Raw genomic sequence first — 20173 nt, forward strand, 5'->3', positions numbered from 1 at the left:
CTGGGTTGAGGGGGAATAGAACGGACCCTGCAAAACACCCATCCCTCCTCCATACTATATCTTTAGGGAAAGGGCAACTTTCCCCAGCATGAATCTCTTGGCCGGGAGCATCAGCTTGGCTCCATGCCCCTCCCATGGTTCTCTTAAGGCCCTGGCTGGCAGACAGCCCCTGTAGTCTTCTCCCAACCCCCATTCCTCATTTTACTTCACTGGGCAAGGGGGAGGGGAAAGGGGCTGGGGGGAAGAGGGCTTTGTTTTCTCAACCCAGACTTGGAAGTAGCAGAGGCTGGGCATTGGCTGGACACTGAAGCTCTGTTCTTCAGGGGAAGAATAGTCTCCTCTGTATGGTAGGGAGTGGGGGCCGTCACCCAGTGACTAGGCAGGGAGGGAGGATGGGCCTTGGATGGACCTGCAGCCATGCGTTTCCTTCCTTCCAAATAAACTCTGCTCTAAGCTATGGTCTGCATGGATAGGGCCAAGTGTCAGAGCTCAGGACACGGAATTTTCAGCAGATTGGACACCCAAGTTGTATATCTTCTCTGAATCTCAAAAATGGAAAGCTTCAGACCCCTTCTTCCCAACCTCCCTCATTGTTGTCCCTCTGTCCTTTCTCCCTCCCTCCTCTCTTCTGTTTCCATCTCTTTCCCTCACCTCTGCATCTCTTCCCACCCCCATCTTTGTTTCTGTCTGTCTTCATGTCGCCTGTTTTTGTCTCTCTTCATTCTCTCTCACACTCACTCACACACACACACACACACACACACACATCCTAAGAAAGTAGTTATTAAAGTCTGGAGGAACAATTTCAGGCAAGCAACAGAAGAAACATTCTTTACCTTCTCTACCTCTCCATTGGCAACAGGCTCTGGCAAAGGACCTGTAAGAGTAAAGGGGAGAGAATGTTGTGTATGTAGATGATTCCAAAGGCCTTGGCCATTATCATTACTGACCTAAACTTTGCAGGAATATTTCAGGGTGTGGGCAGGGAAGGATTGGAAATTGCCCTCGTTCTTTGGGAACTCAGCAAGAGAAAAGAACTGTCACCCCATGTCTCTTGCCTAGAAATTCAGGAAAGCTGATCCATAGTATGCTGACTTCCCCAACGCAAAATTGGGGAACTCGGCAGCATCTGGTCTGGGAAGGGAAAGTCTTAGGATATAAAGAATATAAGGCAGGAAGGGATGAGGACTGGGAGAGGAGAAAAGGAAGGACTAGGTGGGTGGCACCTATACCAAGGCCTTAAGATTTGCTGAGTGCTTGAGTCACAATAACCCTCTCTGGTAATGAAACATTATCAAGATCTCCATTTTATAGATCAATAAACTGAGGCACTGAGAGGTTATGCAACTTAAGCAAGGTTACAGGATAAGAAAGGTATATTTGAAATTAAGATCTCCTGACCAGGGCCACTCTTCTTTTCCCTACATCAATAGGGAATGTTTTCTTTATGGCCACAGACATAAGTTTTAGTGATCCCATGTAGGTAGATATCTTCCGAATCCTCCATTTTTTTTTTCATTAAAAATTGAATGTTATGACCCCTGGAGTGGGGATGAGGGCCCTACTAAGTATCAGTATTAGGACACAACTTAGAAATAGCCTTACCCTAGACTCAAGAATAGGGTTTGCTGTATCAGAAAACTATTCCAGGGGACAACTTAGCATCAGGTTTAGTGTCCTGGGTGCTAGCATTGTCACTGAGCTCCAGGACCATTTCTCCCAGATCCATTTGCGCGGCAGAGCCCCAGAGCTGTGTTGCCAGATGCCCCAGCCCATAGTGATTCCCAGCCCAGGACTAAATGGGTGAATAACCTAGCTGTTGCCCATGGGGAACAGAGGCTCCAGTTTGAGTACAGGAAAAGAAGGAATAAGGTTAGGAAGCATCCGGATGCTGTCACAACAGCCCGCTTTCTACCACTTTACCACATACCTACACAGTTGCCATCAATGGAAGAACTTTTAGCATTTGACAAAACCAGACATTGAGAAGTGCAAGCCAAATCTGCAATACAGAACTAGTGCAAAGACTGCTGCTTAAAATGCAGAGCTCTCAATCCTGAAGGGGAGATGTCAATAAAATGAAAAGATGGATAAAAATAACAATTGTTGTTCTGAAAGTAACATTAATTTTACATTTATGGGGATGGTAGAGTTATTGAATTACTACTTACCTAATTCTCATTTTTAGTCTTTCAACATGAGTTTTTTGTTTTGTTTTAAAGGTGATAGTGAGGCAGCTAAGTGGTACAGTGGATAGAGTGATAGGCCTAGAGTCAGGAGGGGGCCTCCGATACTTACTAGCTGTGTGATCCTGGGCAAGTCATTTAACTAAGCTGTCTGCCTCTGCTTCAGCAACTGTAAAAGGGGAATAACAGTACCTATCCTCCCAATAATATTTGTAAAGCACTTGGCACAGTGCCTGGCACATGGTAGGTGCTTAATTAATGCTAATTCTCTATAGTTATCCATGTTTGTCATGTTAGGCCTTTGTAAACTGGTCTTCATCATCATCATTAACTCTAGTCCTCTGTAAACTATCAATAAAAGTCAACAGTGCTCCTTGAAAAGACCTTTGACACGAGCTGGAAACCACCCAGCTGGAGCTGCTCATTTGTTTCCGATAGCAAAGACTTAACTGCCCTGTTGCAGTGAAATGTTCACTGGGTTGCATGCGCCCTGTGTCACTTTCTAATTCTCTAGTGTCCTCATGGGATACCTGAGCAATAAGTATTTTCATTGGGAAGTTTCTCTAGGCAGTTTAAGACTTGCTTAAGAGATGCAAAGGAAGAGGCAAGAAGTGTTGATGTAGTTCACCCTTCTCTGGTCAGGATTCCATGACTCACCCTCATCCAAATGAAAGCTTTCAGGCACAGCTTTATTTTCAGTTTGCCAAACTAGTCACAGCTCCTACTGGAGCCTAATTAACAGTTCCGTCCCCTCCTTAGCCTCTCATTCCAAGGGCCACTCAAGGACTTCCTACCCACTGAACTCCCTGGTCACCAAAGTGGCATAGTAGATAGTGCCAGGCTTAGAGTTAGGAATGACCAGAATTCAAATCTTGCTGAAATCTCCTACTAGTTCTATGAGCCTAAGCAAGCCATTTAGCTCCCTACAGCCTTAGTTTCTTCATCTGTAAGTACCTACCTCACGGTGTTTTTGAAAAGATCGAGTAGGATAGCATAAGCAAAATGGTAGGGACTAGGGGCAGCTAGGTGGCACAGTGGATAGAGCCCTGGAGTCAGGAGGACCCGAGTTCAAATGTGGTCTCACACCAGACACTTGATCCTTACTGCTGTGTGACCCTGGGGCCAGTCACTTAACTCCAATTGCCTCCACAAAAAAAAAATAAATAAATAAAAGTAGGGACTCAACCTGTGGTTTCACTGGTATAAAAAAAGCTGTCCTCAGTTCATGCAGGCAGGCATTTTCCCTGCAGGTCTTCACAAAGGTGAAATGACCTTATACACTTAAAACCCAGGTCTTCCTGACTTAGAAGCTGTTGTCTCTCTATCCACACTGTTACACTGCCTCACCTCCATATGTAAAGGACTTTGCAAGCTTTAAAGCTAAAATGATTAGCTAATTTTATTATTATTCCTGGAGCTCCCAGGGCCCTGTCTTTGCTGAGGCCATGGGGTTAAAGTCAGGAGATATGATGTATATACTCGGTGTCAGCTGAAAAACAAGCTTCATAACTCCTCCCCCAACCCTCCGCCCCAAAGTATTTCTAAACATGTGACAGGACTGTATTAATAAGCCACCAACCTGCCCCCAACACCAAATTCTCCCAGGGGATCTAGCCTGTGGCAAAGTCCAAGCTGGCCACACCCTCTGCATGGCTCACAGCCCAGGGAGCCATCTCCTTCAGGGTCCAGTACAGTGAGCAGGGTCCACTTAACCCCTTCCTGACTAATGAATGCCATGGCAACACTGCTAGGCAGGATCTGAGCCAGGGGAGGTACAACACTGGAAGAGGGAAGGGCAGGGGCCAGGGGGACCCCAAGTGGGAACCAGCTGCTCTGCAGAACATGCCTCAAGTTTCCAAGACAACCTGACCCAGGGAAAGAGGAGGGGGAAGGGAGAAAAGCTATCTCGATCCTACTGTTTATTGGAGCTGACCTGACTGACAAAGTTAACCCTTTCATCCATAGAGTCCATGACAAAAGGCCCTTGGGGAAGTTGTAGCCTGGTTCTCTCCTTTCCCTCTCCCTACCCCCATCCATTAGAGAAAGGACCATCTTTTCATGTCCAGTTCTACCCTTCCCCCAGCCTACTGTCATCCCTCTCCTAGCCTTCAGCTAAAGCACCCCTGCCAACTCTCTCTTCCCCTGCCCACATCAGGACCTCAGTGCCAGCTCCCCTTATCTGTGCCAGCTTCCTACATCTCAGGAAGATAAAGTAAGATACAGTGCCAGGGCTCCAGCCTCAGAAGCTCTAAGAACCTTAGCAAGGGGAAAACAACAGGCCACCTCTATCCCTGAAACCCAGACACCCTTGCCCCACTTCACCCTGTTTTACTCTGCAGCTACTAATGCCTTTTCATTCCCTGAAATCAGGGCCTGTCTCCTCATCCCTCATTCTAACTCACCACTCAGGTGCTCCTGGGATGGTATCACTTTACACTTTTTGAAGAACTCATCTGTCTCCTTGTCCACAACCAGCAGCTTGGTCTCATCTCCACCAGACTTGATTGCAGTGACCACATCCCCATGCTGTTTCCCTTCCATACAGATCCCATTCACCTGTGAGAGTAGGTAAAGAGAGTTGGAGGAGTGACCCCAAGGTTGGGAACATGGAGGGGTGGGGTGGGGAATGTTCTCCATACTGTGCTACTTTATGACCCAAGGGAGCCCCAGATCCCCATTCTGTGGCCCTTACCACAATTGGCAACAAAACCCATTCACCAACCCAAAGCATTGACCAAGGACATGATTAGGCAGGGTGGGAAGTAAGAAGACGAGATTGTGAACTCCTTGACACTATGGACTGGTTTTGTGTGTTTTGCCTCTCTTTGTATCTTCAGTGCTTAGCATAAAGCCTGGTATATACTACAGGCTTAATAAATGCTAGTTAACCAACTGTGAAGAAAAATAAGTTTGTTTGTTTTTTTCCTCCCAAAGGAGGAGCTTTTAGCCTAAATGGGAAGCCAGGCAAAATAGGAAAAGATGAAAGTACAGCTCTATGGACTGGCCTGTTAGTTTGGTGGTTGGATTTAGGGACAAATGCAAATCTATTTTGTTTTATGAGAGACTGCCACTATTCCTACTACCCCTCAGTGGATCCAAGGCCCTTGGAAAAGTTTTATTATTTCTGTATTTCTACAGGTACAACTATAGAAACTAGCTAATTCCCATTTCCTCTTTCATCAAATCTCTCACAAGTCTGCCTAACATCTCAGATGACCAAGTTTCCCTTTCCTTCCACCTGTAAAAATAATGCCCCAAGGGGCAGCTAGGTGGTACAGCAGATAGAGCACCGGCCCTGGAGTCAGGAAGAGCCAAGTTCAAATCCGGCCTCAGACACTGGACATTTACTAGCTGTGTGACCCTGGGCAAGTCATTTAACCCCACTGCCTAGCAAAAAAAAAAAAATGCCCCACAATGCCATCTTGGAGAGGGAATCAAGATGCGCAAAGAAGCCTCTAAGTCCTTCCCAGTGGTTCCTGTGACCCTCTTCTGGGGATAGCTGAGTGTCCAGCTTAATTACACCAAGAACTACAAAGCTCTATAGGTAAGCAGCTGAATTTGTCTGCAGACAGGAGTGGGACTCTGGATGGTGAAGGCCAGGAACAGGAAAGAGATTTTGTTTATTCAATCAACATTTCTACTTAGGTGCAAAGCGCTGTGCTAGGTAGGCTTTTGGGGGGGAATCCAAAGATGAATAACACAGTTCTTGCCCTCAAAGAGCTTACAATCTAGTTAGGAAGAAGCTGGGCAAGGAGAGGTTAGTGGAAAGATGAGAGAGAGCTTGAGAACCTGAGGAAGAAGGGATTTAAAAGATGAAGGACTATTACCTCCACAATCCGGTCCTGGGCCTGGAGCCCTGAAGCCTCAGCTGGTGAGTTGGGATCCACAGCTCGGATGTACTGGCCTGGTTTAGACTTGTCACTGTGTAGGTTGAAGCCATAGCCATTGGGACCTTTCTTCATAGCACAAAGTCGGGGCCTCAGCTCTCTCTGTGTACATACAAGGACAGAGACTTCAGCATCTTACTCCATTCCCTCTTTATCTCCTCCCCATTCCCACTCTGGGTGGTAGCCTCAGTCCCAGACCCTTCTTTCCATAAGTGGGCGAAGACTGAGCAGCGGGTTATGGACTTGGACCCTACAGAACCCAAGATTTTTGAACATGGTATTGTGGAAGAGCCCCGAGTTCTAAACCAGATTATGACACTAATTATTTGTGTGATTTTAGACAAGTCACCTCCTTTGCCAGGGACTCAATTTTATTACTTTCAAAATAAAGTGGGGTGGGGGAGGTAAAGAAGAACTTAGTAATCTTTAAGGTCCTATGCAGCTTTTATATTCAATTTGCAAAACATTCATTAAGCATTTACTGTGTTCAAAACTCTGGGGGTAAGGATGGATACAAAGTTTAGATTAGACACAGTGACTGCCTTCATGAAGTTTACAATCTAGTAATTTCAGAATCTATGACTCCTCATTTTAATTAAAATTTTACTCTTGTGTTATTAATGGTATAGAAGCAGTGTGGCATGATGGATTTATTTCTAGCCTTTTTTGAGTTCCAAATTCTCTTCCTCCCTCCAATTTGTCACTCATCCATTGAGAAGGCAAGCAATATGATATCAATTATACATGTGAAATCATGCAAAACACAGGCATGGTGGATTTAGTCCTGTGTTTGGTTTGAAGAATGCCTAGGTTTGAAGCTCGCTTCTAACACTTATATATCTGATTCTGGAGAGATCACAACCTGTTAGCTTTAAGCAGCTCCCTAGAACTGATCTCTCTAAGATGTGGTAGATTGCCAGGATGCCCTCTACCTTACTGGAAGAAGCTCCTTGAAGATTCTGAAATCATAGATCCTTCTTAAATTCACATGCCAACAGCCAATCATGAAGCACACTACTCCTCTCCTGGCAGAGAAGTGGTGGACTCAGGGGACTGAATAAGACTTCCATTTTTGGATGCAGCCAATGAAAGAATCTGTTTTGCTTAACTATGCGTATTTACTACAAGCGTGTTTTTTTTCTTTTTTTCTTTTTTTTTCTCCAGGGTGGTAGCGGGAAGGGGCTCTAAGGAGGAGAGAAAATAGATTTTTGATCATTGAAAAAAAAAATTCCCATGCCAATCATATAGGATATCCCAGCACTGCTTAATTTGACCCTGGGGAGTAGCAGAGGGAGTCTCTTCTGTGGGAGTGGAAGGAGGTTCTTGATCTTCCCTAGATTGAGGCTAAGAGAGAAGGATAAGGATGTATAGCAAACTTAGTCTTTAAGAAAGAAATGGGTAAGGGGCAGCTAGGTGGGGCAGTGGATAGAGTACCAGCCCTGGAGTCAGGAGGACTCAAGTTCAAATCCGACCTCAGACACATAAAACTTCGTAGCTGTGTGACTCTGGGCAAGTCACTTAACCCCCAATTGCCTCACTAAAAAAAAAAAAAGAAAAAGAAAAAACTTTAAAAAAAGAAAGAAATGAATAGTTACTCCTCTGAGCCCTACATTGTCTCTGCAAGAGCACAGCAGTAAGGTAGACCATAAACAGTGTTTACTGAAAGCTGAGGCTGTTTGTTTACAGTAAAGCTTATCGTTACCAGCGTTACCTAACTTTAATCACTGAATGGGAGTCACCTCAGACAAACTGAGACCTGGGAAAGACTTAGCTTAAAAAAGGCCAGGATCTTCCACTGAATCCGGGGCCATCTCTAATCATCCTTATCTATATCTTGCCACTGGACCCAGATGGCTCCAGAGGAGACAGTGAGGCTGGTAACTTTGCACAGCCCTGCCTCACTTCAATCCAATTCACTTTCAAGTCATGACATCACCCTTCTCGTGTCATGGTGCTCTTCCAGAACGAAGGACAAGCAGCAACAACAACAATGTCATTACCAACACCAACTCCTCTCATTCTGGCTCTCCCAAGGCTCAGCCAAAGAGCCAGCTCCCTCTGCAACCAAGAAAGAAGAGTAGACATTTGGACTACAAGTGGGAGGAATGATTTGAGTATCAGGAAGGGAAGGGGATAGAATAGATAATTAATTGGAAAAACCAAGGCTTGGTCATCCTCATGAACTCAGGAGAAGCTGAAGGACCCGTGCCTACTCACTATTCCTGATAAGTGTCTACACATCACTAAGGGGAATGCTATATTCAGATGAGGGAAACTTGTAGATCAGGGCTATGTACTGAAGGTATTGTTGGTATGGCCCTAGTCAAAAGTCTAGTTTGAGAATTTGCCTTGGGACTGAGGGTATTTAAACAATTTTTTAAAATGGCATCTCTGGATTTCTTCTAAACTTTCAACTGTTCAGGTGAAAAGTGTAATGTGAGAAGCAGTTCAGTTATGAAAAAAAAAAAACAACACTAGAGACCTGGGTTCTAATTCTGTTTGCCACTAAATCACTGTGACCTTGGTTCTATAACTTCTCTTTGTGCCTCAGTTTCCCTGTAAAATGAAGAGGGTTGGGTTAGATAATAGGATCATAGCTTTAGAGCTGGGAGGGATCTTAAAGGTCCAATGTTACTCCCTTGTTTTACAGATGAGGAAACTGAGGCACCAAGAAATTAAGTTGACTTCCCCGGAGTCATACTTGTAAATACCTGATTGAGGATTTGAACTAGGTATTCCTTGACTCCAAGTCCATCACTCTGTCCATGACTGGCTCCAAGGCACCTTCAGCTCTGGACATTGTGTAGTGCTATCCCCAGTCCAAGTTAAAAGTTTTAACATCCAAACTGCTACCCCAGGACTTTTTTTCTGGGGGGTTGAGATATACAGCAAGATGATCCACCTACCTTCAGTCCTCCCCCATCCCCCATCTCTGCCCTCAGCAACTTAGACAATCAAGGCAAATCTTCAAGATTCACTTTGGACCTCTAAGCAGGGGCTAATGGCTAAGAAAAGCATAATCTATCTTTTAACAGCCCCAGTCCTTTGATAGGGATGGTGGCAATGACTTTCCAGGTATGAGTATGAGAGGGAGAGAGAGGATCCCCAAGGGAAACCTTTAAGAAAAGGAACTCAAACTCAGGCTGGGAGTGGCAAAGTCAAGGAGGGAGGACCCAAGTTGCAGCCACACTTCCTGCCCTAACTTGCAAGTCCCATGGTGACTAAATGGCTCAGCTAACAAACTCTGGGGTTTCCTTTGGCAAAGTGCCCATCTCCACTCCCCTCAGGCCCAGCTGCCACTTGCATCACAAGAAAGGGTACCAGGTTCTAACAGAGAAGCTCCTTAATTCACCAGCTCTCTCTTCTTTTCTCCTATTCCCTCATCCTCCCCAGTTCAAACCAATTCCCCCCCTCCCCCTGCCCCACCCCCATCATTTACTGCTGCCTGGGAAGGTAAAGAACTGAAAGATTCTGGGTCTTGAGCAGTTCCCCACATATACAACTTGGGCTGGGAAATTCAAACTTGATTGCTCTGGAGTGTGTAGGGAGAGTTCACTGCTGGGGTGTATGGGAGGGATGGAGGCTAAGACAGGAAAGAGGAGGTGAGCACCTTGCCTCTAATTCCTTTTAAATTCCAAATACCAACCACCTACATCTGGGCTTGGCTATCCTCGGGTTGTTCTTTTAGCGCCAAAAGCAGAGCGTGGGCAATGGAGAGAGTGTCACAGGTGTACCCTTTGCCTCCTAACCTACCCAACCCTCTCTGCTATGGATGAGGTTGGGATTAGCAGACCTAACAAGTAATATTACCTCCTACTTGGGCCACCTGGAATCCTCTCTTCCCCTCTTGCCTCCCAACAGATGTAGCTACTCCACTCTCAGCATAGTTCAGAAGAAATCCTCCTCTTTCTCTTCCCCCATCTGTCTCCATGAGGCATCAAATCAGTGCCTTTTCTGTGCCCCTCAATACTTCACTTCTCCCCCCTCCCTCATTCTGGGGATGAGGTTCTAATTCTCCCCAGAGTACTAATCCCTTCACAAAGCTTCGAGTCTCACCCTGCTCCCTGGAAATGCCAAGGTGAGAGGGAACAGGTCTGACAAGTTGCTGCCAGGATCAGCTCAGCTCAGCTTTCTGTCCCAGCCAGACCCACAGCAAAATTTCCTCCACTCTAACCTGCCCACCCCTGGAACCAATGCTAAGAAAGCAAGAGGATAAACAAGGACCAGGAGGCTCTGTACCAATGTTCCTGTTATTCTAGGGTCTGCAAGCTACAAAGCCCAACGTGGAACATGGAGCCAGCTTAGGGTGGAAAGAAAAGCATTCATCAAATGCTAAAGTCTCTCCCCACCTGCTCAGCTTCCTAGTCAGTAAGAAGGGAGGGACAGACACTGGGGTTCAGTTTCTCTCTCCTGTGGCTACGGGCCTTCTTTGCACTGAGGCATCTTGGGGACTGATGAAACCCACAGCCTTCCTTCCGGAGTACTGAACTAATGCATATAATGGAAGCTGTTGCTTCTGAATTACAATAACCAGAACCCCAGAGGTGAAGAATGCAATAAATAACAAAGCAGTGAACATTCTTGGGTATTAGACCTTCCACCTAGAAAGTGGCTTGGGAACTCACTCATGGCTAGCTTGGGAAGGGTGCTGAGCTCTCTTGGAGGGTGCCTTCCACTCCCAGCTGTCAGGACTACACAGGCCACACCCAACTCAAGCTCCCCTTCCTTTCCAGGGCCTCCAGTCTATACCGCTTCTCTGACAGGTCCTCTTTTGAAACGGAGTACATTCTAGAGAAGCTCACACAGCCAGATCTGGGATGATGGGGAAGTTTTGTTTGCCCCTCTGCCCACTTTAAGAAGGAGAAGAAAACAAAAAAGAGAGAGAGACACTATTCCCAGAGCAGAGAGAGCACATAATTATGAGGCCAGGTTACTGCTGCTCTCTTTCTGGGGAAATAGTCCAAACACATTGGATTAATTGCATAACGCCCATTGCTCCCCTAGAGTATACCCTGTGTAGGCCTGAGGATTAGGAAAGGATAGTTGGGCTGGGTTACGGGGCCAAGACATAGCTAAAAAGGTGACAGAAGGCATCAGTGGTTTTTCTAAAAACATTTAGGTACCCACAAGAAGTGGCCCAAGTCCTACCTTCCAGTGTCCCTGAGGGTAGGGGTCTTCTTATAAACTTGGCTTTCAATCTACCACCCGAGGGGAAGGGAGCAGTCCTGACTCTCATCTTTCTCCCTGACATTTCAATCCCACTCCCCTCCCCATGCCCCATGATGGTACCTTTTCCAGGGTCACTGAGTCAACACAGGGTCCTTCCTATACTGAATCTGAGGTTGTTGGCAGGAGATATTCTTTCTGGGGTGGGGTGTCGTATGGTCACCCAAAACCTTGTCTGACCCCTTGGAAACAACAGTGGGGGATGGGAGTAGGGAGTTTGGGAGCAGAGCTTCCACCAAATGACATTGCCATGAATGCCACTCCTAAAGTAAGTGTTGCCCACTGTCCAGGGGCTCTAAATAATGAAGATGATAGCCTAGTCACACGGATAATAAGGACCTCAGAGCAAGAGTCTCCCATTCATTAACTTTAAGGGGCTGGCCTAGGTAAAAAGCAGAACAAAGAATGAGCACACAGATCCAGAGAGGAGTTTACATGCCCAAACTAGCAAATGAAATAAGTGGGGCTGGGCTGTCCTGTGCCGGGCAAATATGACCCTTGCTTCCTATCTGACCCCTTCCTAAGATGCTGTCCCTTTATTATCAGCTTCTCCCTAGGACCTTCCCCTAATTTTCTGAACCAGTCCCAGATCCCATCGTCACCCCTCCAAAAGGATGGCTGCCTTCATTGTCCTCATCTTCCGTCAGAGGTCAATCACCCTGGAATCCATCCCCACCCTAGAAATAGCTGTCACTACTACCAGACCTCCTCACAAGTTGGGCCCTGAGAGCAAGGCAGCTGCTCTCAGGGGAATTCAATAGGCCCCATCGGCAGCCACCTGGAAAGCCTGGGAAAGGTGATACCCTAATCTGTCTGTGAAAGTCCCTAAGGACTAGGCCCATGATTGCTCCCTGCTCCTCACTTAGAATGCTGCCAAGCAGGGTGGGGGAAATGACCTGCCCCATTCTCTTGTCTGTGTGGCACTGACCCCTCCCCTCCAGTCCTTGATGTCATGGTGATGGGTGCTATAGAGACAGGAAGGCAGACAGGGAGAAGGGGGGTGCTGCTTCACAAGGGTTAAAGATCTGCTTCAGGTTTTTGGTCCCTAGTGCCAGCTGCTGGGGGGGGGGGGGGGGGGGGGGTTGGGGGGGGGGACAAGAAGGTTGGATGGTGAGAGGCATGCAGGGCTTCTGCTAAGGCTCTCCTATCCCCCTTTCTTCCTCCCGACCCTTCACCACCCCCCCTCCAGACAGGCAGGCTACCTGCTCGTTTATGCAAACAAGGGCTGGCTCTGCTACTACAGTGACTCTGATACAAGAAAATCTGGCCTCAGCAGGGTGGCCTACCAGGCACAGTCCCAGGGATCTTAGCAGCGCTGGGGCAGGGGGTGGGGGGGGGGGTGGGAATCATGCCTGTGAGCAAAACAGCTTGGCTCCCAGAGATCCTGGGACCCCAGGGCACACAGGAGCCAGGACGCTTAAAAAAAACAACAACAAACAAAAAAAGAAACCCATAACATATAGCAGCCCAGTTTGTGTTCCTATTATGTACCTCCCCTAGTTTAGGGGAAAGTGGAAGGAGATGACTGTTGTACAGTCTATGGAAAATGCTAAGCAACGTGACTCTACCTATGTATTTGTAATGGTTTTGGTTTCACTGTCCTCTCGATGGAGATGGAGAGGTAGAAGGGAAAAAATTCAGAATTGAAAATAAAAATTGAATTTAAAAAAAAAAAGGGAAGGGGGCATTAAGCAGGGTGGAACACCTTTTACCCCAATCAGTCCTGGCATATCCTTAGATTAGGTCACTGGACTCTAAGCCCAACTGCCCTCCCTCCTCCCAACCCTGGAGGCAAAGTTCAAACAATCTGTGTAACCCAACCTGGGCACAGGACACATTGCCTGAGGAAATGGGCAGGCCGAAACACTAAGCGGACTGCATCCCCTCCCCCCACCTCAACTGGCGTCCCACCCCCTGCTGAAGACAGTTATGATTTCCTCCTCCAGCACGATCCCAGCACTCAGTAAACAGTTATTGTGATACAGTAACTTAACCTCTACTTTGTGTTTGTGCGGTGGAAAGTTTACTTCCCCAAGCCCAGTGGGGTGGGAATAATGAGTGGGCACAGGAGGTAAGCCTGTGACCAGTTCCTCTTAATACCCCTGGTTGCCTACCTCAAGAACAAGACCCGTCAGGCTAATAACCTTGTTCCCCTGCTCTTGCCCAGGGAACTACAGTGAAAGATTTGGAGCTCAGGTTTAAGGGGGAAGGGATGGGGCAGGGAAAGCCTGGGATAGGGTGGGTTGGTACCTGGTTCAAGGTCAACCTAAGGCTGCTCCATGCCTGCCCCAGCAGGCACTGCCCCATAAGTCCCTCCCCCATCCCAGACCTTACTGGACCCAATTCTGGTCCAGGTAGTAGTAGCAGGGGGTTAAAGGTTCTAATGGGCACGGGAAGGTCACTCACTCGTTGAGCTGCCTATCCCTTCTTAGGGCTCCACTCTGGGTGGAGACAAACAGCCTAAATAACTCCCTAATGAACCTCATGACTGATTTTAGGGGTGGAGGTTGCTTTAAAATGGCAACATAATGATTTTTGACCTTTCATAATGATTTTCCCCTTTGGTCAGATCCACCATGGATTCTGTGAGCATGGAGATAGCCAAGGAGGACATTCATCAGTGCCAAAAAAGACAAGCTGGCATCACCACTGGGTCCCTGATCTCTGGGCTCACCAGAAACTCTAGGCGGAATGGCCAGGAATGCCCTCCTACCCACCCTCCCAAGCTCCCATAGGTCAGGCCAATTATGACCTGTGGGGAAACACAAATTTTGTATTTTTCCAAGGGCAGAGAGGGGTAGCCTGAACCTCTGGACATTGACTAGTGGCCTGGCCTGGGGGGTGGGAGGAAAGAATGATGGGTACTGTACAGTACATGGCCTGCTTTGTGTAGGTGTTCTCAGCTCTGAGCTCTGATAGTGGGGCTTAGGTCCCAGAGCTCATAAAGGAGGGTTCATTAATTCACCTTCTAGGAGAAGGCAGTACCATAGGCCCCCAAAAGGGTCAGCTAGAGCTCCTCCCAGGGAAAAAGCAAGGGGAAAAATCTGTCTGCAGGCACCCAAGTGGGTCCATCCCATCATGTAAAATGCAAAGGAATGTATTAGAGGCATACCCCTACGTCCCACCTCCCCCCATCTAGGCTCAGGCCTCCCCTGGCTTTGTTTTCTGTACATCTGAGGGAGTATCTGTTGAGAACGTCTTAGCAGAGAATCTGAGCTATTGCATACTACAAGTGAGATAACTAGCTACCAAAGAAGATTCCATCAAACTGGATTTCATCTACTCACAAATTCAGATCTTAAAGATCTCCCTCAAGGGGAAAACTGAAACCTAGAAAGGTTAAGCAACCTTTGACAGATAGTAATAAAGTGACAGATATACTAAGAACTTCTTCAAGAACACAGATGTGGTGCAAAAAAAAAAAAAAGCTCACATTTAATGGTGCTTTTTGCAAAGCACGTTACATATATTATTTCCTTGATCCTTAATAACCCTGTTAAGATAGGTCCTATTATTAATCCTCATTTTAACATATGTAGAAACTGAGGTGGAAAGTGAAGAGTGACTTGCCCAAGGTCACACAGTTGTTAAGTGTATGAGGCAGGACTCTAACACAGGTCTTTCTAACTCCCAAGTCCAGCTCTCTATTCATTCCACCACCTAGGTTGGCCATAGTAGAGTGGGGATTCAAATCCAAGTCTTTTACACTCCAAATCCAGTGTTAATAGATTTAGTTCAAATCACTTAAATTTTTTTTTACAGTTTTGTTTTTCCTGGAATGGACCTAAAGTGAAGGATAGCTAGAAAAATCTGTTTCACGGAAAAAAGTTCTTCCAGATGAAACTACCCCCATCATAAGTCCCCAAACTGGGGAAAACAAGGAGGATTTCAGGAGAACTTGTTATTTAAATCAATACTCTGGTTAGTTTTCTGCAACAAGCTTGTAGGTCTGACAAGAGCTTGGGTTTTTCTTTCTCTTGTGTGTTAAACGCTACCATTTTGTATCAGTTACAGAGTTTTGTGTCCCCATCACAACCCCCCTACCTAGATTATGAGCTCAATGAGGGCAGGGCCCGTGTCTGATGCCCAGCCTGCAACAGACCTATGTCATATATAATCTTCATGCTCCCTTACATAATTGTGACCTAGTAAAGGTCTGTTGAATTTGAACAACAAATTTTCTTAGCATACCCCTCACAGCATGCAAAGAAAGGGCACACTCACCTCTACCCTTGAGGGAAGGGGCCGGGTGAAGGAGGAAGCCCGAGCCCTCTCTACCCTCCCTTTACCTCCACATACCAAGCTTTCAGATAAGGAATGTTCACCTTATCTCCAAGGGACTTAAAGGACACTGGGTTCTCTACAGATCTACCAATCCATTGGAAAATTCACAGACTGTTAGAAACAGCCAAGTACCGGAGGATAGATTGTTCTGGCCAAAAAAAAAAAAAAAAAAAAACCAAACCAGAACCTCTGACTCAAGAGAAGGCCTTGGTCACAGCAACTCAAACCTGATTTCTATTTTAATCTTTTCAACGACCCAACTGAGATCAACATGAATCTCTTTTCCTTGGGGAAAAAATAAAACAAAACAACCACAACACCCCACTGGATATAATCAATCTGTGCCTAGGCTACCTACCACCTGGTTACCAATATCCATCTTCTCCCCACCCCATACATCAGGAATAGAACTGCTGGAGTGCATCTTTGAATAAAGACCCAAAAAACATCCATATGGCCTGTCTAAAACCCATACTACTGTAGATACTGGAGTGGGGACCAGTGCAACAGAAAGGGTCAGGGAAAAGAACACATTTTTGAGCCAGTAGACTTGGGTTGAATCCTGGCTCAGAATTGCAACTTACTAGCCAAGTGTTTCAGGCAAGGTACTTAACCTGAGACCCACTGATAAAATGGGGATATATTTATATTGCTTAGAGGTACTTTTGTGACTCAGTTTCCCTTTTCTGTATAGTGGAGGTAGTAATATTCGTATGACCTAGAGGCACCTTCCCGATACTTAATTTTCTCATCTGTAAAGTGAGTATAATATTGTATTCTCTAGATAGAGGCCAGCAGCTCAATAGAAAGAGCAATGGACTTGGAGCCATGGGGACTTGGACCCAAGGATCAATTGAGATGAAAATATGCAAATCTCTTTGTGAAATGCTATAAAAATGTGAGTGATGATCATTGGTGGGACTGGCAGTGAGAGTATCTCTATTCTTCCCCCTCAGGAAGAGTTGGACCTTCTTACCAAGGCAGCACTCCTCTCTTTTAGGGACCCTCTTGAGGGCAGTATTAATTATTACTTACACCACTCACAAGACATCGGGCACCCAGAGTCACTTCAATTTCAACAAATATTTATTAAGGTATTTTATTCTTGTTCAGTTGATTCAGTCATGTCTGACTCTTCCTGACCCCATTTGTGTTTTTTGTTTTTTTTGTTTTTTTAGCCAACATACTGGAATTGTTTGCCATTTCCTTCCCCAGCTCATTTTACAGATGAAGGAAACTGAGGCAAACAGGGTTAAGTGACTTGCCCAGGGTCTCACAGCTAGTAAAGTCTGAGGGCAGATTTGAAATGAGGAGGAAGTCTTCCTGACTCTGGGCCTACTGATGTATGAATAAAACCCCCAAACATTCCCTGCCCTTAAAGAGCTTATATACTGTATTTGCAGTCAGATGATCTGGCTTGGCCACTTAAATAGGTGGAAACACTAGAACTTAAAACTGCTCGAGGACAAAAACTCTTGAGTTTTTTCACTCTCTGTATTGCTAGCACCAGGTGGAAATGAATTAGGTTATCAGCTTCTTATGTGTGGAGACTGCCTATATTTCACCCCACTACACCAAGATCCAAGTGCTAAGTATAAGTAGTTCAATAAAGAGGCCAACTGAGCATAACACAGATGTGCTGAATCCCCCTGAGGACAGGTTACCCGGCTTGGGCAGCTGTAGTTCCCTTCCCCTGGAAAAGTACAAGCCACTGCAGGCTCTCCCCTAGGCCTGTGGAAACCTTTGCCCCCTGAGGAGCTCTAGTTAAACACATTTCCCTAGACAGAAGCTATGGGAGGCTTAACCCAGAGAAGGAAGTTCAAACTCTCTCTCTCTCTCTCTCTGGGATGATGGGAGAGGGCATGACTTGGGGAGCCACTTGTGCTTGAGGACTTCCTTTGCCAAGGAGGGAGCTGCTTCTAGATCCCCAACTTTCTCCCTTCAAGCTCTCAGGAGAAAAATCTGCAGAATGGGGAGGTGGGGGAAAGGGAGATAGAGACTAAAGTTCATTTAATTTATAATGGAGAATGACTGATGTCCTCAGCATAAATTTCAAGACAGTGAACTCTAGGTGGAGACTAGAGGTTACTTGTTCCCTGACTCACCTCAGGGCACTAACTTGAGTCTCCCTCCTGCCAGGAAGCTCCTGCCCTCCCTTCCCTGAGCATGTGCCTTCATCAGAGCCAACCTGGCACAGACAGGAAGTAAGAGCCAGTGGAGGTAGAGGATGGCGTTCCCAGCACCCAGCTAAATCCAGGAAAAGGTTCCCTGGTGACCTAACCTGCTGGCCCTGTACACCCTGCCCCCAATCTCCCCTGCACAGTGCCCTTCCTCCACTCTGAGCTCTGCCCTGTCTCTAGTGCCAACACGCTGTCTACATTAGCCAGCAGGAAGCCATCTGGTTGCAAGTTAACAATCCAATTTTCTGGGAGACCAAGCGCTGAGGACCCAAATTCTGTTCCTCCTAGGCTGAGCACCGGCATCGAGCCCCTGGAATTCAGCAAGGCCAGGGACCCACCCCTTCCTGACTCTTTAAAATCGCCTGTAATCTCTGGGGACAGACAACTCAGAACAACAACTCTATATTTCTCCTACCCCCATCCTCCACCAGCTGATCCAAGTTGGGATCATTTGGGGAAACACCAAACATGGAAAAAGCAGCAAATTATCCCAGCTTGTTTGCCCTGGAAATCCTCCACTCTCCCTTCACCGGGTCCCCTCCGAGGCTCTTTTCCCTCATCTTCCCAGATAAAGGCTATGCTTACTTCTCACATTCCTGAGACTCATAAATCCTCTTGGGTGGCGGTTATCACCACTCCTGAGACTCACTTCTTTTCTCCTCCTCCCCACCCCCATCTTTGGCCTCTGCCCCGTTCCAACCCCCTCCTGCCCCAAGGCAGTGGGGTTTGTTCCTTCTTTCTTAGAAGTCACATCACACTCCAGGAGGGATGAAGTCCAACCTGACTAAGGTTAATGATACCTAAAAATTATGCTCTCCCTGCTTAAGATTAAAAAAAAAAAGCTTTCCCACTTTCCCTCTTCCACCCCGCCAGGTCTGTCTGTCACACACACACACACAGCTGTGGCTTCCATGCGCCGGGGGGAAGGGAGGAGGGAAGGAGAGAATGTTGCTGGACTCTCCAGGCATCCCTGAGCTCCAGTTCCCACCCACCTGTGACCGTAGAGAGGAGGCTGCCTCTCTAAGAGGTTTGGGGCTAACTCCCTCCACACACACTGGGAGCGCGAAAGGGGGAGTGATGGCGCTTGCTCCCTGGAGAAAGCAGGGTTCCACCTCTCCACTCTTTTGGTTGCAACGGGGGTGTGGGTGCCTCTTAGAGAACAGATGGGGAGCGGAGCAGCGGATATAGTTATATGCGTGAAAAGGAGTGGATCTCATCAACCTTCCTAACAACTCCCGAGAAAGAGGCGGCAGCCAGTCTGGTTCAGCGTGGCAGGGACGGGTCCAGGGTGGGGGCGAGGGGAGACAGGAAGGGACAATCTGTATGAGAGACACGCGTCGGCTGGGCTAGCAACAGGACAGCCTCCATATCGCGGGCTTTGGCTTCAGAAGGAAACAGCGGCGAGTTCGGGGCTACGCCGCGCGCCTTTATTCCAAGGACACCCACCTAGGTGCCTCCCTGAAACTCCTTTCCCCCTCCCCTCTTCGAATCCCAGACCAAGTAGTGGTTAGTTACCTGTTCCGGTTGGCTCTTCTCGTCCCGCGGCTCCCCGGCCGCTCCCGGCTTCTGCTCCTCGCCTCCATCCGCCTGCTCCTCCGCGGCCCTCTGCGGGGCAGGCTCGGCTGGATGCTCCCCGCGCTGGCCGCGCAGCAGCTCTTCCCGCACCTGGACGCCTAGCTTCTGCAGGCGCTCGTCCGCCTCCGGGTCGACCACCAGCAGGCGCACCGAGTTGAGCGCGGCTCGGATGCGGCTCACCACCTGCTGGTGACTCTCCTGCTCCACGTTCTCCCCGTTTACCTCCACCAGCCGGTCACCTGCCAGCAGTCCCGCTTTTTCGGCCGGCGAGCCTGGCTCCACAAGCCGGATAAACTGTCCCACTTTGCCCTTCTCGCCGTGGAGGTGGAAGCCGTAGCCATTCGGCCCCTTCTCCAGATTACAGAGCCGGGGCAGGGGGCTCCCGGAGTCGCCGTCAGCGCTCATGTTGCTCCGGGACAGCTCAGGGCTTGCAGATAGGGCCCGTTCACCAATCACCCCTTCCCACCCCCCTGCCCTAGGAGGCGGGGATCCGGGATGAAACACAGCGCGGAATCCCTGGCCCGGGAGGAGGGAATAGGTAGCTAGGAAGGGGCCGCTGCGAACTCCGAAGTGCCGAAGTAAAGCGCGGGGGACCAATGACAGGTCCGCACAGCGTCTGAGCGTTCCAGAACCTGTCACAGCCCCTTATCCCGGGGGAGGGGCGGCTCAGGCCCAATTAGGAACCGGCGGAGAAAGGGGGTGGGGGAGTGCTCTAGCTGGTTGAACAAAACGAGCCAATGGGGACGTGGAAGGGGCGGGGGGTTGCTAATAGGCACACGGAGCGGGCGAAGGAAAAAGTGCTTGAGGTGCGTTACAAAGCGGGAGTGGAAGGTGT

At 47.8% G+C, this 20173-nt stretch overlaps 1 protein-coding gene across 1 annotated transcript in view; it reads right to left on the reverse strand.

The window, feature by feature from the left end:
- Positions 1-19965, reverse strand: part of SLC9A3R1 (SLC9A3 regulator 1) — a 21482-nt gene extending 1517 nt beyond the window's left edge. Inside the window, exons 1-4 of the mRNA XM_027872628.1 lie at positions 19279-19965; positions 6014-6175; positions 4589-4742; positions 837-877 (exon numbers count right to left, since the gene is read on the reverse strand). Coding sequence (XP_027728429.1) covers positions 837-877; positions 4589-4742; positions 6014-6175; positions 19279-19743 — 822 coding nt within the window. The 5' untranslated portion in view covers positions 19744-19965. The remainder of the gene's footprint in view (positions 1-836; positions 878-4588; positions 4743-6013; positions 6176-19278) is intronic.
- Positions 19966-20173: the final 208 nt, after the last annotated feature.

The sequence above is a fragment of the Vombatus ursinus genome, unplaced genomic scaffold (genome assembly GCF_900497805.2).
Source record: "Vombatus ursinus unplaced genomic scaffold, bare-nosed wombat genome assembly UNPS02014801.1, whole genome shotgun sequence".
In the NCBI taxonomy this organism is placed as follows: domain Eukaryota; kingdom Metazoa; phylum Chordata; class Mammalia; order Diprotodontia; family Vombatidae; genus Vombatus; species Vombatus ursinus.